General features: G+C 49.0%; 1 protein-coding gene across 1 annotated transcript in view; it reads right to left on the reverse strand.

Moving 5' to 3' along the window:
• Positions 1-1053: 1053 nt before the first annotated feature.
• The window catches only part of WDR48 (WD repeat domain 48), a 40607-nt gene continuing 24029 nt past the window's right edge, over positions 1054-17631 (reverse strand). The window contains exons 12-19 of the mRNA XM_028518522.2: positions 11480-11587; positions 11078-11174; positions 10182-10277; positions 7926-8031; positions 6849-6936; positions 3762-3838; positions 2202-2394; positions 1054-1730 (exon numbers count right to left, since the gene is read on the reverse strand). Coding sequence (XP_028374323.1) covers positions 1635-1730; positions 2202-2394; positions 3762-3838; positions 6849-6936; positions 7926-8031; positions 10182-10277; positions 11078-11174; positions 11480-11587 — 861 coding nt within the window. The 3' untranslated portion in view covers positions 1054-1634. The remainder of the gene's footprint in view (positions 1731-2201; positions 2395-3761; positions 3839-6848; positions 6937-7925; positions 8032-10181; positions 10278-11077; positions 11175-11479; positions 11588-17631) is intronic.

Consider the following 17631-nt stretch of genomic DNA (forward strand, 5'->3'; position numbering starts at 1 on the left):
TAATTCACAACTATTGCTAAAAAACGTGCACCCAAGGTGCACTGGTGTATCCAACAGATAGAAAGGGTTGTTTAAAAAAGAAGCCGGCTGCTCTGCGTAAGGGAGGAGGACTCAGTGGAAAGGGGGCGTGTCTTTGCCCGTGTCTTCACAGAGCCAGAGGCCGTGACCCGTCCACTGTCCCAGGAGGCTGCCCAGCAGTGAGGGGACCCTGTCTCTGCAGTTGTGCGAATCAGAGTATCTCGAACAGGAAGGTCCGGGCCCAGGCCCGTCAGCTCGCTGACTGCACCTGTGGAGGTACAAGCTGTCTGCGCCTGTGGAGGCGGAGACAAGAGACCCTTCCCCGTCCCCTCCCCAGCGCCCTCGGCCGTGGCACAGCCGTGCACGGCGGGGAGGCTGCCGGGCTGGAACAGACTGCCCTCTGAAGGCACTTGTGCTTCTGGCTTCATGCAGGAGGCTTCTCTCGGGGAGTCTGATCGGTGGGCCACTGTTCTAGTCGGAATACAAATGGCCTCGGGGAGAGTCCAAAGTGTGTTCTTCTGCCAAAAGCTGAAGTGTTTATCCCCAATAAGTTATACTCTGTACAAGATCCAAATGAGTCTCTGAAAGCTTTAGATGGTTAGAACAGTGAAGAGAAATCTGGGTATAAGTACGACAACAACAAAAAAACCTGCATATAAAACTCCGGAAAAGCAAGTACGTGTATTTCCAGGCTGTGAATTACCAAATTAACTCACCATGACATCCTACTGACACCGTACATTTAGGCAGCATTTAAAGGAAGTCTAAATTTCACCATGGTCTTAAGTTCTGATGGTGCCACACTGCTCACCCAGAGTGCGAACCTGGGGTGTCGCCTAGGTTTGCCCCTAAACAAAAGACACAGTGGAGGACGGCGTGAAACAGCCGCCTCCCCGTGGCCGCTGTCCAGTGCGGGCCCTGGGGTCCAGTCTGGGGCCTGGGGACGCTGCGGCATCTCTGGGCCCCATGCTCCGAGCGCTGCGCTCCGGCCCCCGGACGTCCGACGCACGCTCCCAGGAGAGCACGTCCCGGGGACAGTGTTAAAAACTAGCCCAACAACGGTCATTATGAAATGGGCTGGCTCTAGAATTGTGCAATGGCAAGTTCCTATTACAAATAACTGTCTTAAATCGTGAAAATTTGTTTGTTTTTAATGACAAACTTGGAAAAGCCTTCCTAGGTACCGCGTGAACGGAATGTACTCTCAGAAAAGCTACACGGCGGCATGTGTGAAGTTGAAACACAGTGACACGCAGGGCCTTACCGGTGTGTCTCTAACAAGTGCTAACAGACAGAGATATGGTCCTTTGAGATAAAAGCAGGAAGCCCAGTGCGCGCGGCCTGGCCTGCCACCGGTCCTCTGTACACCTCACAAGACACAGCTGGCCGGGGATTCTTCTGCTCTCGTCCTCTGCCTCCCTGGGGACAGCTTAATCTACACAAGGAGACTGGTTTCTATGTTACATTTCGATTAGTCACTTCAGTGGAAAGAGAATCTTGGTCCATACCCAAGTGGCCCGTAGTAGTCGCCCCGCTGGGGCTCGGTGGGCTTCCTAGGACTACTCTCAGGGCCAGAGGAAGGTCAGTACGGGATATGCAGGGGGCTCACCCGCCCTTCACGTGGACTTCTGTCGGTAGTGGAGGGTGAGGTCACCGCCACTCTTCCATATGAAGTGTTTCACTGTCCGAAGGTCCATGTTTGGATCCAGAACCTGAACAGCAAAAAATAAAAATGTCAAAGCCTCCAACAGCTAAGACCTTTACTGTTAACCCAGGGCCTCATCAGGTGACCCAGCGTGTCCTCATCCTGGGCCCCGTAGTGGCCTCTCTGGCCGACAGGGCTGCCCCACAGGCATGAACCTGGCGCGGGCAGAGGTGCAGATGTGGGGCCAGGCCCGCTGCACCGTCTTCAGCCGCTCCCCTGGAGGAAGGCCTTCAGTGCACCTTGGTTTAAAGCAGCTCCCCCACCTCCACCCCGTCCTAAACTAACACAGCTGAGCCCGCTCTGCAAATCAAGATGACCCTGCATCTTGTTCGGAGCCTCAGGAGTAGGGGGGAGACATTCAGAGTTCCTCAGAAGCCCCCCCAGAGACAAGAGACTTGGGACCATAACCACACCCCGTTACGTAACTGTCGGAGCACTGGCCCTGGAAAAGCAGGCTATGGTCCAGAAGTCCACGTACCTGGTCCTGGCACAAAAGTTCAATTTTCTCCTCTGCCAGCACAGCAATATCCTCCTCTTTTTCCTGTTCTCCTGGTTTTTCATTGTTAGAAGAGCTGGTGGTTTGAGACTCATTATCCAGGTTGATGATTTTCTCATAAACGTGTTCCATCACCTTCCGGACCTGGAGCATGTCACTAGCAGAGAGTCTGTCTCTGTAAAAAGCAAGGGCAGGCTGTGACATCAGGAGATCGCTGGGTACCATCGCTTCCACGTCACCTGGTGTTAGCATTTGACAAAGATGAAAACGTACCCCAGAAACATAAAAGCAATAAAATTTTCAGTCACTGCCTTAATCCATTTTTGGAATTGCCAACAGATTGTTTATAGTGTCCTTTCAAGACAGAATTATGCTCAAGTGAGATTACATACATGTTCTTAAAAGTCTTAAGACACACATAAAGAACAGCATTCTGGGTTTTATTCCCTTAAAGACTTTCCTGGAACATGGGCAAACTCAATGCTCCTGGAAGGGAAGGGAAGGGAAGGGAAGGCTGCCTCAGGGCTCACTTCTCCCAGCCTGCCTGCCTGCAGCCGAGACCTCGAGTCTCGACCTCCTGCCTGAACTCCAACCCACACGCCCCAGAGCTGACTGGGAGTCTCCATGTGGCGGTTCCACAGGAACCTCCAACTCCACATCCAAATCTAGATTCACCTATTTCCTCACCCCCACACCTACTTCTGTATCCCTGATGTCAGCAAATGGTCAAACCAAGCAAGCCCAGGCTCAAACTCAGAAAGCCGTCTTGAGTTTAGGGCTGTTAAACCCAGCTGAAGTGACACCTAGGACTCGCTCCTCCACGTGCGTGTGCGTGTGCGGGCAGGTGGGTGGGATGGCGGGCAGGTGAGACAAAATGTCCAACCGTGTGTGAACTACTAAAGCTGTCGGACGGGACAGTGGGGCTTCGTTTTCCTATTCTCCTTTTTATATGTTTGGAAATTTCCCCGACAAAAGGTTTTAAAGCCTTGTTGGTTTTATTTGCTAGGATTTACATCAATGAAACCTCTTACATGCTTCTCCAACATCCCTCCTGGTTATTTCCCCACCACCCACAGCCTAGGCCGCCACTCTAGGGGCCCTCGCCAACTTCCAGTGTCCCATGTGCGCACCCACAGCCCTGAGCACGCCTCTCCTGGCCGCGGACTAGCTCCTCTGAAGCCCTACCCATCCTCACGCGCCGGCTCACGTTCCGCGTCCTTCGAGAAGCCTGTCTGGAAAGCGCTAGTCGAAACTTCATTTCTCCCCCTCTGCTCATTAGTGTCCATAAAGCAGTTACTACACAGAGACTGTGCATTATTATGCTGAATTATGGTAAGAAACACAGACCATGTCTTATTTTTGAACATCCGCAGCCTACACAGTAGATACTTGGCACAAGGTTAAACTGTATGAAGTGTTAATACAAAGCTAGCCTTAGATCTAGTACTGGCCTCCTTTGCTATAAAAGCAATAAGGAATTTTAAAAAAACCTCTCTGGCAATTAATCAGATCAAAGCATCATATGACACTACATTTACTTACTTTTTTAAGGTTTTTGCTCCTGAAGATGCATGAGGTTGGAGGTAGAAAGGAATTTTGTTGAATTTGGGCATATTTTTCTGAAATATTAAAAGTAAAAAAATGGCATAGTTTCTATTAGCTGATACATTTAAATGTCAACAGGAAAACATGATTTATAAGTTAATAGTTGTTTCACAATTAAAAGTCACTTTCTATGGAATTTATAGTAAGCTATCAAATTGTCTAAGTCAGCCTTAGGCAAACTGTATCAGACAGGCACAATGCTAGGCTGTGTAAGGAAAAGATACTGGGCAAAGTCAGTGGCAATATGAACTTGCCAGCACGGCTCTTTTCAAATAACAATTCAAGGTATTAGAGGGAATTAAAAATTACGTGTCTTGGGAGAAAGCCACAGCATTCACCCCTGAGCAAAACCACACGCTCTATGGGCGGGGGGGGGGGGGGGGTGCCATCCAGCTGCAAGGCCGGCCAGGCCCTCCCACCTCCCTGCCCTCTGGCGTCAGAGTGGCTTTACAGGGGACGGTAAGGTCAGCCGGCCACCTAGACGCCCACCGTGAAGAAAACCGTGTGCTCAGGCGAAGGGGGAAGTTCACTGGTCGTCTGTTCCCGGTGCTAATGAATCCCCCCCGGGCCTCCGTGCCACGTCCCAGCTGGATGTCTCCTCCGAGGGACGAGCCACAGGCCTAAAGCGAGCGCTGCCCCCAGCTGACCCTCACCCCCAAAGGAAGGAAGGGGGTTTGGGGGGCCCGGGCTCAGGGAAGACCACAGAGCATCCACAAGGGGTCACCGGGGCTCAAGTGCTTGGAGACAGTCCATCTGGGACAGAGCACACATTTTCTGCAAGTCCTCGGGGTTAAATCTCCTTTCATACGGCTTCAGGAATGTGTACAACAGGCCAACGGTACAGAAGAGAGTCTAGAAACAGACCCCTGTGCATACAGAAATTTGGCATGTGATAGCATTTCAAATTAGTGGAAAAAGGACTGACTACTGAAACACTGTGCTGGCTGGCACACTGTCCATCTGTAGAAAGTCAGCATCCTGCTTCACACCAAACTAACTAAATGCTAACAGATTAAAGACCTAGACACAAGCGATTACCACAAACATACTGGAGAATACGGAGCATTTTTGCTGTGCTGGAGTGGGAGATACCTAAGCAAGACATGAAACTCAGAACATAAAGACTCAACCTGATTATATAAAATGAAACTGTTCACCTGACAACAATACCATGAATAAAGTAAAAATTCAATTGAGAGGCATAGATAATAGTCAAAGGATTACTGTTTAACATGAAGAGCACCTATAAATAAGAAAGACAAATAACCCAATAGAGAAATGAGTAAAGAATACAGACAGGCAATTCACAAAAGAAACAAACGGCCAATGTGAAAAGATGCTTAGCCTTACTAAACTTAAAGGAAACACCGAAGCAAGCCCTGGTTGGCGTGGGTCAGGGGACCGAGCGCCGGCCTGCGAGCCAAAAGGTCCCCAGCTGGAGGCGTAATAGGCAACTGGTAGATGTTTCTCTCACACATCGGTGTTTCTCTCCTCTCTCTCCCTCCATTCCCCTCTCTCTAAAAATAAGTAAGTAAAATCTTTAAAAGACAAGAAACCCAAAACCGTATTAAAACAATGAGATAGTACTCGCCTATCTTTAGCAAAGATCAAAAGGACCCAGTGCTGGGGAGCGTGAGGGAAACAGTCCCCCATGCAGTGCTGGTGAGGCCGTGCCCTGGTACGGCCTGTGTGGGGGGCAGTTTGGCAGTATCTGTCAGAATTCACAAGGGGCATGCCCTTTGACCCAGTAATTCCACTTCTAGGAGTTTACCCTAAAAAGGATGTTCACTGGAGCACTGTTTGTAACAGAAAACACTGGAAACAACCTACATGCCCTTCAACAGGGTACTGGTTAAATATTTTACGGTACGTTTGTACAATGGAATATTACACAGTCATTTCAAAGAAATGATCCATATGTAGAGATGTGAAAAAACGTTCAAGAACTATTTTTAAGTGGAAAAAAAAAGAAAAACAAAAACAAAAATAAGTTGTGTAAGAACAGAATGTGTAATAAGAACCTGTGCAAGAAAAAATAAACCACAAGCATATATAGAGATAACATATGCTTACGTAAGCAGAGAAAAAAGTACCAACGGCTACACACCAACCCAGTATAGTTCTTAGCTCTGGGGAAAGGCCAGGGAGTGAATGGAAGAGGAGTGACTGAGAGAGGGATGGGAGTTTCACTGTATTTATTTATTTTATTAATACACATATACTGTTTTTATCATTAAAAACCAACAAAGACACAAACAAACATCAACAGTACTTCTGAAACTTCGGGACTATAGGGAAGCAGAAGAGGATTCACCTGGCAGTCTAGGTTTTTCCCCCTTAACAAATTTATTCACAAAAAAGTGAGAGGAGGGTCAGAGGTGCACAGGCAGAGGCCTGGGGGCTCTGAAATGGGGCTCAGAGACACAGGACCCTCCAGGTGGGAGGGTGCTTTTTAATAAAAAAACAAACAGTGGGAGCTCCCTCCTCTCTCCCCAACTAAAAAGACACAAAAACAGAGGTCTCTGGGGCACACGGGGGGCCTGGGCCTTAGGGTGCTGAGAGGGCGTCACAGGGGCCAGGGCAGCTCCCGCACCCATTGGCAGAACAGCAGGGAGCCCTCACCAGACGCCACCTGGCCTCCCTCACAGGGAAACCGGAGCCACTGTGGACGCGCCCACCAGCCTGGCGCCGGCACAGGGCTGTGTAGCGGCCCCAGTGGTGGCAGAGGGCACACTGCTGACAGACGGGACTTCCGGCTTCGTCACTGGCACGGGCCCCTAGGCTCAGCGGCTGCCGCGGGAAGCTGCACCTACTGAACTTTTCTTGGTGGGGCCTCGGGAGGTGGAGACTTGATTAAGCTGGAGCACGAGGATTCAGGGGCATCTTCGTACTGTTAACTTTTTGGCACTTCGTGTTTTCTTTCAGTCTAGTTTTTGTTCAAGGTTATACGGTCTAAACCAGGTCCGCACTTGCGTCACAATTTGGAAAAAGTACAAGGGCAAAGTGGGAGTGGAGGACACTTACATCCACAGTGATGTCAATTACCCATTGCGGCACCGTCTCGTTCAGGAGCATCGACTCGGTCTCCCCTCCGGAGTCCCGGCAGAGCAGCCTAAACACATCCATCAGGCAGTAAGTGACCCAGCAGGCACAGATGACAAAACCGCGGTTACCAACATTAGAGGGAGGGACGAGACCCTTAGAGTTCACTCAGGACAGCCCCCACTCGGCCGAGGAAACACGGCACAGCCAGGCAGAAGGACTCGCTCAGCCAGGATAGAGTGTGGGCCCTAGAGCTCGGGCCCCAGGCTCCGAGGCCGGACACACACCGGAGCTACCTCTCCCCATCCTAGCGTGATGATGGGAAACCTGCACATGGCAAAGCGCTTAGGAAAGGTCCCTGCCAGTGCCCTGCAGAGGTGCAGGCCCCCACCCCGAACGGGGCAGGACGGGGCAGGACGTCTCTGGTGACCACACCCTCAGGAAACCATCACAAAGGAGGCAAGTCTGCTCGTGAGGGCAAGACAAGCCTTCTTCAATCTCACGGCCCGCAGAAGACTCTGGTAAGCTCCCCCCTGACTCCCCAGGGCCTTGCTGGCGGCCTCCCCAGGGCCCTGCTGGCAGCGCGGAGGCAAAGCCAGCCTAGCTCTTTCCTGTAGGGCCTCACGAAGGTCAGCCTCGCACCTCCAGCCAGGCCAGTGTGGGGCCCGACAGTTCCCAGGAGCAGCCCAGGCCATCCTGCCTGACCCAGAGGGAGAGCTGTTACCCATTCTGACCCTGTCCTGCGGACAGGGACTGCTGGCGATGCCCGCTGCGCCCTGACCCCAGCAGCCACGCTGGCTAGGTGAGGGAGAGGGAGGGCTTCCTGCAGAACCCACGGGGGAAGCTGCCTCAAGGGCAGGTATCGACCCCATTTCGGCAGTGGAGGCTCGGCTCCCAGTTAGAAGGTGGTCTATACTTAACCATCTCATGGAAATGAGAAAGCTTCCAAGTCCCTGACACCTCTAGAGATTAAACAATTTATAACATCTGCTTGAATCAGTATTTCTTAGCAAAAGGAATGCTTTCTGAACAGGGCCTCCAGCCCTCCTCTGCCCGTACCTGAACAGCGTGCGGCCTCCAGCTTCACCAAAGATCACAGGGGTGTGGGGGGGCACTTGGAAATATCCATTTCCCTTCTGTACTCGGTTCTCCTGCTCCCCGTTCACTAGGAAAGGTGCACATGGCGTCAGATGCAGACGTAGGGCTACGGACACAGATTCTAAACATTTTGTTTACAAAGGCTTCAAACACTGGACGACTTTTAAGGTCAAAGCCCTGTCAGTTAGCCAGTGTCAGAAATAAAGGCAAAAAAACAAACCAAGTTAAATTCCTAAAAGTAAGAAATATGGCAACTTGTAACGTGCCTCATGAGAAATGACTGCATTTTAGAGGGTTTTAAGAGAAGAGATTAATATTTGAGACTTGAAACAAAAACACAGCCATCTGCTTTGAGCCACAGGGAAGCCTTGGACAGCCTGATTGTAAACGGTGATCAGGCCTTTTCTCCCTTGGGCTAGAAAAAATAAACATGTTTAATGGCAGCCATAACTAATGGCAGAGATACCAGTGGAAAATAAAATCCCCGAAGAGGTCATAATCCTTGTTTTTATTGCTCTCTGCACATTTCATTTCACTCTTTTCTTTGTAATCTTTTGACCCAAGAGCAGCTGACCCCCACGAAGCACCAACCTGTTCATAGACATTCCCCTAACGAACTGGGAAGCAACCCCACGCTCTCAAGTCCTGCAGCACCTGTGGGACCTCTGTCCCGGCACCCAGTGCTTCTCTCGGATCTCAGAACACTTCCTGCAAGTAGCCCTTCGCCCTCCAGAATGCCAGTCCCTGTCTTGCGGCACAGGGTCCGGCCCACTGACCTTCACCGCCCCACTACGCTTCACTGCAGGCCTCTGCACACTTGAGCTGCACAACGAGTGCAATCGGGCAACTCCCGAGCACCCGCTGAGCGCGCAGCAGGTGCAGCGGGAGACTGTACCAGACAGGAGGGACGCGTCGTGTCCAGAGCTCTGGCTGGGGAGGTGGTGGGGCGGGTGAGGAGGGGCTGCCCAGCCTTTACTGTGGCAGTCTGACTTTAAGAATGATTTGGGGTTTCCTGTGACTTCTTCCCCCGTTCTCCCCAACCAAAACCTAGATCCAAGAGGTGCTGGCTGCACTAGTTTCTTGATTACCTAGTCTTTACTGTACACTTGGGCCTCTGAGGGCATCTTGTCTGTCCCATTATGGAGAGAGGACATGCCAAGGCCAGGAAGTGACGAGCCCACAGCCACCCAGCTGATGAATGACAGAGCCTAGTGTTCTCCTCCCTCTGTGGTGGGGGGGCTCGCTGTGCTGAGTTTCTCTGGGTCACGGTCCACTGAGGCCTGAAAGAACAGCCCCTGTGGGTGGGGTCAGAGCCCTCTCTGGGGCAAGTACGTCGGAAGACTCGCTTTCAGGGAAGCATGCCATCCCTGTAAGGGATTTAAACTCCAAGTCTCCACGGATGAGCCAGTCAGCCAGAAGGAAGACTCTGACAGGAGGTCCTCTGACCCCCAGGGGGTCACTGCTGACCCCTGGAAGTGGGCAGTCGTCAGTGGAACCTTCAGAGAATTCCAAGACTCTTCACCAGAGTGAGCCCTCGGTCGGCAGGACAGAAGGAATTTTCAACCAGCTGCAGGTTACACACGAGATGCCAAATTTTAAGACCCTGCCCTCCCCTTCTCTACTCAAGCTGAGCCAGACTCACACACTGCAAACATGGTCCCCTCTGCCGCCCAGGGAGGGGCGCTGCCACAGCCTGGGGCACAGGCTGCTTCTGAATGTCCTCCATGACAGTACTTCTTTCTACACACCTGTCCCCTCTTCCTGACGCTTCTGAGTTGGAATCTGATGTTTTGAAACACTGAGAGCCAAGAGCAGGTAGCTCATCAGACTAGGCAATGGCAGCGCCTCAGCCCGACAGGGCGCGTGGTGGCACAAGGACGAGTCCCGCAGGCCGCGGACGCGCTAGGTCGGCCTCCGGAAGAAGCCTGCTAAGCTGCCTGCTGTCAAGGACAAAGGTCGTGTGAACATACAGGGTTTTCTCCTTCTGTCTCGGGCAGCTTCACTTGTTGCAAGTCCCTCCGAACTGCAGCTGGGACTGGATGGATGGATGGTCTGACTTCAGGGTGTGGGAGGGAAGGCAACAACACACTGAGCACACCACAAACACTGTGTCACCATTTAGCAAATGCTCGACATGCTTCTTAAAACAACAACCAGTCTAAGTCTCTTTAACTTCTGAGTACTTTTAAATTACTATCCTGATATAAAAGCACGCACCATGGTTGACTTCATTTTCTTCTTCATCCATGGGATTCACATGTGTTCTGGGCCAATACTCTAGGAGGGCCTGGAGTAAAAGCCCTCCTAAGTTCACTGCAAAAGAGTTAATTAAAAAGAAAAAAGTGGGGAAAAAAGTTACTAGTTTTCACCTAAAAATAGAAGGGAAGAAATAAATAAGTTTCCACATATTCTTATGTTAAATTCTTTTTTTTTAAATTGTCTCTATTTCAAATATGACAACCCGCATTCTTTTTTTTTTCGACAATCCACATTCTTTTTGTTTTTTTTTTTTTTTAGATTATTTATTTATTTATTTATTTTTAGAGAGGGAAGGGAGGGAGATAGAGAGAGAGACACACACATCAATGTGCGGTTGCTGGGGGTTATGGCCTGCAACCCAGGCATGTACCCTGGCTGGGAATTGAACCTGGGACACTTTGGTTCCCAGCCTGCTCTCAATCCACTGAGCTATGCCAGCCAGGGCTGATGTTAAATTCTTAACCCAATGCCACTGATGTTTAAAACCAAGATTTCAGAGATTTTGCCAAGTCTGTTAAACTTTTACCCTAGAATGTTTAGAGCGGTGGCAATGCGGAGCAAACGCAGTCTGTCTGTCTGTCTGGTTGTTCAGAGACAGCCCCTCTTCAAAGATGAACACACGCAGCAGGAGCTGCATTCTTGAAAAGGCTACTTCCCTGTAAAGCCACTGAAACTGTCTTTGTACACATCGGGTTACATTCTCAGGAGAATGTCCCGTTCTTAGGGGAATCCTGACCAAAGGCATCACCAACCAGATATAACAAACGGACTCTCACAGAGACGAGCACACAGTGAGAAGCAGCATGGGCCGCCTTCCCTTTGGCGAGGAGGAGAGAGGCAAGGACACAACTCACGTTTGGGATCTGAGCCGTCGGGGCTGCTGAAGCCGGCGTCTTTTGCAGACACCCAAGCGGCGAAACAGTCGCTCTCGTCCAAAGTAATTGTCAGCATCTGTCAAACATAAAAAGTCAGCAGTGGCGATCTGGATCCATTCTCCAAATAAGTGTCTCAACCTTTTTTCATTTGTGCTATTTAACTAAAGTGCTAAGAAGCCAAAATGTGTTTCATGCAATTCAGTACAAATGCAATTTAATTTACTAGGATACCAAAAGGCATTTAAACATTTTGCAAGAGATAACAATTTTTCTCCTTTCACACTTAAAAACACAGGACTCTGTAACTAATGATACTTAGTATTGAGCTATATTAAAAGTTTCCATTATGCCAAATTGCACGAATATCAATTGATAACTTACCCCTGTTTTTAAGTCTACTGAGAACCAATTTGGCACATAAACCATCTTAAATCTTTTCTTAATTTCATCTTCAAAATCCACTTTGCCCAGATCTTCCACTTTACATGCCTAGGCATCAAAAAGAAAGTACAATAATTATCAGTATTAACTGGCAAATGAAGTTGATTCTGATTTTCAGCTGTTGACAATTTTATAGATTTTTTTTTCATGTGTCCAATCAAACTTATTTTATTTTATTTTATTTATTTTTTATTTCAATCATTGTTCAAGTACAGTTTTCTCCCCCCACAATTTTATAGATTTTCACATTTGTCTAAATAAAATGGAGTCTAAAATACATTTTAAGATGAAGTGGTCAAACATTTTTATTTTAAAGCATTTATCTTTAAATTTTAAATTAAAACAACCTTATAAAAATAGCCTCCTTTTGGAAACTGTGATTTAATCTTGTTCATACTAATATACTACCACCCTTAACTGGAAGCAATGTCAAATGAAGGAAAAAATCTTCAAGGAACAAACAACACTTACTAAACCCCTTAAGAGAACTCTGAAGCTACCTTCAGGTAACAACAGCTAAGACACAGGTGGCGATTTTAGGTTTCTCTTTCTGGACCACGATAATCCTCCCTTATCCCCCAAACTTGTCCTGAACGCCCTCGGTGCCACGGAGCATTCAGTCCCGAACAGCCCATCCTAGTCCCGAAGCGTATCAGAGTGCTCCTTCCCACGCTTCGCCCTGACAGCACCGACTTTCCTCGGGGTCCCAGTCCTTCAGGCACCTTCTCAGAGGGCGGCTGTGCTGCTTCTCCTGCATCCCATGCCTCCTGTGGCACAGAGACCACGGTCCATCGCCTCTTCATAACCACTCCCATGTAACTGAGCTGCAGTCACCTGTACCCCTTTCCTCGCTGCCGTCTAGCAGCCTCTCTGGTTACTCTCTCACTCAAGACTTGAGCTCTGGTTCAATGTCTTGTCCGTCTTGAGTTCTTGCTTTCGTCCTGGACAACAGCAGCAACCACATGGACAATCAAAGGACATGCTGACCTCTCAAATCCTTGACAGTGTTCCTGCTATGAATGTACAATCTCCACCACAGTTCACCCACATGCTACCTGGGATCTCTTCTGCTTCAGAGTCAGTTCTCCACATCCTCATCTTTACTCTATTTTTGACCTCACTGCCCTTCCTCACTACCCTCAGCACATGACCCTGACCTCTACTCCTCAAAAAAGAGAAGCATGGTCAAAATCCCCTTAAATTTCTGCTCCCACCCTTCCTGGTGCAAGGAGAGGGTGTCCCTTATTGCCATGCTCTGGATCCCCTCACCTCTCGCTTTCTGGGGGCCTGTCCCACCATCTACCTTCTGTCTCCATTGGCCTGTCCTCCTGAGCAGTGAACCATGCCTGAAATTTCTCCCATCGGAAAAATACCTGCACACCAAAACAAAACCTTTGTTGGCCCTTTCATCCCTAAATCCTCCCAGCTACTCCTCTTCACTGCAGCAGAGTAAAACTATGTCCAGGACTGCCAGCACTCACATTCTGTTTCCTCACCTCCCAAGCACTACTCAGCCCACTCCGCCTGGCTTTTGCCCTAGGACTCGCTAGAGACTGCTCTCCCCAGACACCACCCTCTTCTTGATGAAATCCACGCGCACGTCACATTCCGTATTCTGCAGGATGTCTCCACAGGCCAGTGCTGCTAACCCCGAGCTCCTTTCCAAAGTGCTTCAGTAATTCTTGAACTGCCACTGACTCTTGGTCTTCTTACACTTTTTATTATACTCTTTTGTGGCTTCCTCTTTTCTTAACAATTCCTGAAAGGGGGATGACTTGGTCTCTTCTCTTTTCAGCACAGACGCACCACATGGAAACTGGGCCATTTTCCATGACTCCGATGATAATCCATGGGCCGGTGACTGCTGGCCCTGTTTCTCCAGCCCAGCTCTTTCATCTGTGCCCTGGGCTCTGCGGCTGTCTGCCCAGCAGACGCCTCTACTCAGACGCCCCACAGAAACGCACTGTCTTTCTCAGCATGTCCCTTCCCCCAACAACCCATTCCCCACCCTCGCATTCCTTCTATTACTTCCACTCACCAAGCTATCTAATCCAGAAGCCCAGGATTCATCTTCCTTTTCTTCAAGCATCACTCTTATCTGCAGGTCTCTTCTTGCTACCCAGTCACGTACCTGATGATATTTCACCTGTGTTAGTGCAACAGCTTCCTAAGTACTACGTGCCAGCCACTATGATGAATGCTTCTTTTTTAAGTATTATTTATTGATTATGCTATTACAGTTGTCTCATTTTTTCTACTCCTTCTCCTCTTCTGCCCTGTACCCTCCCGCCTTAGTTTATGTCCATGGGTCGTACATATAAGTTCTTTAGCTTCTTCATTTCCCGTACTATTCTTAACCTCCCCCCATCAATTTTGTACCTACCATTTATACTTCTTATTCCCTGTACCTTTTCCCCCATTCTCCCCCTCCACCTCCCCATTGATAACCCTCCATGTGATCTCCATTGCTGTGTTTCTGTTCCTGTTCTAGTTGTTTGCTTAGTTTTTTTTTTTTTTTTTTTTTTAGGTTCAGTTGTTAATAACTGAGTTTGTTGTCATTTTACTGTTCATATTTTTGATCTTCTTTTTCTTAGATTCCTTTAACATTTCATATAACAAGGGGTTGGTGATGATGAACTCCTTTACCTTGACTTTATCTGTCCTTCCATTCTAAATGAAAGCTTTGCTGGATAGAGTAATCTTGGAGGTAGGTCCTTGCCTTTCAAGACTTTCAATACTCCTTTCCAGCACCTTCTTGCCATTAAGGGTTCTTTTAAGAAATCAGCTGATAGTCTTATGGGAACTTCTTTGTAGGTAACTCTCTCCTTTTCTTTTGCTCCTTTCAAGAGTCTCTCCTTATCTTTAATCTTGGGTAATTATGTCTTGATGTGTGTCTTCTTGTACCCAATTTTTTGGGGACTCTCTGAGCTTCCTGGACTTCGTAGAAATCTATTTTCTTTGCCAGATTGGGGGAGTTTTCCTTCATTATTTGTTCAAACGAGTTTTCAATTTCTTGCTCTTGTCCTTCTTCTTTTGACACCCTTATAATTTGGATATTGGAATGATTCAAGTTGTCCCAGAGGTTTCTAAGCCTCTCCTCATTTTTTGAATTCTTGTTTCTTCATTCTGTTCCAGTTGGACGTTTATTTCTTCCTTTTGGTCCAATCATTGAGTCTTAGTTTCCTTCTCTTCACTGTTGGTTCCTTGTATATTTTCCTTTATTTCATTTTGCATAGCCTTCCCTTCTTCCTTCATTTTGCAACCGTAATCAACCAATTCTGTGAGCATCCTGATTACCAGTGTTTTGAACTCTGCATCTGATAGGTTGGCTATCTCCTCATTGCTCAGTTCTTTTTCTGGAGTTTTGATCTGTTCTTTCATTTGTGCCATATTTCCTTATCTTGACTCAACTGTTACGTTGTAGGGGTGGAGCCTTAGGTATTTGCCAGGGTCGGGCAACCCACATGCTGCATTGTGGTGCTGTCTGTGGGAGGGGTCAGAAAGGGAACAATGCCACTTGCCCACTTGCTCAGCTTTTGCCCCACTTTGTCACTTCCCTCACTTCCCACAAGCGAAATGTACCCTTTCAGGTGCTGACTCCCAGGTGGGTTGACTTGTGTACACTCTAGGATCCTGTGGGCCTCTCCAACGGACTCTCCGGCGAGACTGGGAGTTTCTCCCACTGCCACAGGCTTTTAACAGGCAGAGCTTTTGAGTCTTTAGTTTCCCTGCACTGGAACCCTGGGTTTCGAGGTCTATCTTGCTTCCCAGTTGTTCCTCCTAGCTTATTGGAGCAAATGTGGGACCGCCCCATCAGCCAGCCCCCACCTTGCCTACGCAGTCTGCCGTCTTGCTGCATGTCCTCTCTGCCCAGGCTGCCTGTCTCCACCACCCCTCCTGCTGGTCTGGATGAATGTCTCTTTAACTCCTCGGTGTTGGACTTCCACGCAGTTTCATTTTTTGGCAGTTCTGGTTGTTTTTGTTTTTAACTGGTATCCTTCTTTTGTTGTGTGAGGAAGTGAAGCTTTTCTACCTACGCCTCCATCTTGGCCGGAACCAAGAATTTGAATTTTGATAAATACTTCTTGAACATCCTCTTAACGTCACCAGGAAATAGGTACCACCACATTTGAGGAGTAAAGACAGAGGCTGAGAGAGGTTTAGCCTGTTCTGGAGATCACTCTGTCTAGTAGCTGGCAGAGCCAAGATTAGAACGCCGTTCTGTCCGACTTTGGGCCTCTCTTCCAAACTACTCCTGACTTCCCTTCTTTTGTTTCATGTCATGCTCATCACACCCAATCACTTGCTCTCTAAACTTCAAGGTCTAGTGTCCGGGTGTGGGAAGCTGCCAGAGACACAGAAATGCCAGTCAGGGTAAATGCCAGCTTGGTGCCCCATCTAAGCAGAACCACCTCCCATTCAGACGGCAGGCCTCTACTAAGACTTCAGCTAACCAGGCCAAGGGAGGACATCAGACCCATGGGCAGAAAATCAGCAAGTCAACCCTCAGAGACTAGCTGCCTGGTTAGATTTTGTCGGCTCTTCGGGACAGCATCACGTGCTCGGCAGCACGGGGTGAGGCCTGGCCCCGGGGCAGCGCGAGCCGGGGCCACATGAGAGGTGGAGTGTCTGAGTTCCCGCTGAAGAAGTCCTTGGGGCTGCTCTGAATCCTCCCGTCTCTGCAGGACCCCACTCGGAACCAAACACGAGTTCTCGTCCCCTGATAAGCACATCTCTGCTGTAGAGAAAAGACTGGGGCAGGCTGCCGCAATGCAATTCAGTTTTCCACCGAAGTAAGGCCTCTTGTTCTGAAGCCATGCTCACCCAGCAATTGATTTGTAATGTGACTTCCCACCCAGCTGCCCCACAGGGAGGGACAGTGTTAGGCCACAGTTTCTATTCAGAGACCATCCCTTTTCCCCAGAAAGGAACTTGTTTGGTTGCCGGTTCGATTCCTTGGGGCAGTGCCTGGGTTGCGGGCCAAGTTTCCCACTGCAGGAGCCCCAGAGCAGCCAATTGATGTTTCTTTCACAAATGATGTTTCTCTCTCTCTTTCTCCCTCTCTTCCCCTCTCTCTAAAAAATAAATAAAATCTTAAAAAAACAAACCTTCTAAGATTAAGATTCCTTAGGGAGTACCAAAGAAAGGCCAACTCTAGGGCCTGTAATGCAAGACTCTGGGAAATGACCTGAGTCTCATCTTTCATCCTGATACCCTTACGACTCCCTTGAACTCGCCTAGTCCCCAACTGCACAGAGCTGCTCACCTTGCTCTGAACAGGCAGGTACCTTCCCTCTTCTGTGTCTTTGTCCTTCGCTCCCTCTTCCTAACATGTCCTGCCACTCTTCACCTGCTGGAATCCTTCAAGTCCCTGTTCAAGTGTGCTTCCACCACGAAGCTCTCCAATTCCTTTCTAGTTCTAAGTAATTGCCCTTGAGCGTAAGCTGCCATGTCCTGTGATCTGTTTATTTTATCTATAAGGCTCTCCCATTCCCCAACTCTTGTTCCTGGTACCAGAGGGGATCATGGTACAGGCTTTTCTGTTATCTGTGACTCCTAACACAGTTCTCTCTGCTCACAATATTCACTCAAACCAGGAAATACCTGTTCAATGAAAATACCAACACCACCAAGAAGGGGCACATTTGTCAGAGCTCGAAAAGCAAACTTTTCAAACCGCCTATAAATTCCTCAGGGCTATTTAGATGTGACTGAACAGCTCAACACACCCCAACCATCCCAGAGGGTGCTGCCGCGGCGTGCCCACAGCTGTAACTGGCGTCCCCGGGACGGCGGCAAACCCCAACAACGGCCGCGTTACTCCACGCCCTCCAGCAGGTCTCAACCGAGAGTCACTGCGCCTTTGTCCCTCTCTAGGCACCTGGCAATGCCTGGAGACACTATGGGCCGTTACCACGGACTTGGGCGAGGACAAGGAGGTTACTGGCAGGCGTTTGGAAGACAGAGGCTGGGGTGCTGCTGACCACCGTCCAACACACAGGACAGATCCCACGCCCCTCACCTGCAGCAAAGACTTATCGGCCCAAAATGACGACAACAGTGTCAAAGACAGGAAGCGCTTGTACTGGATT

This window comes from Phyllostomus discolor, chromosome 7, assembly GCF_004126475.2.
Source record: "Phyllostomus discolor isolate MPI-MPIP mPhyDis1 chromosome 7, mPhyDis1.pri.v3, whole genome shotgun sequence".
Lineage (NCBI taxonomy): Eukaryota > Metazoa > Chordata > Mammalia > Chiroptera > Phyllostomidae > Phyllostomus > Phyllostomus discolor.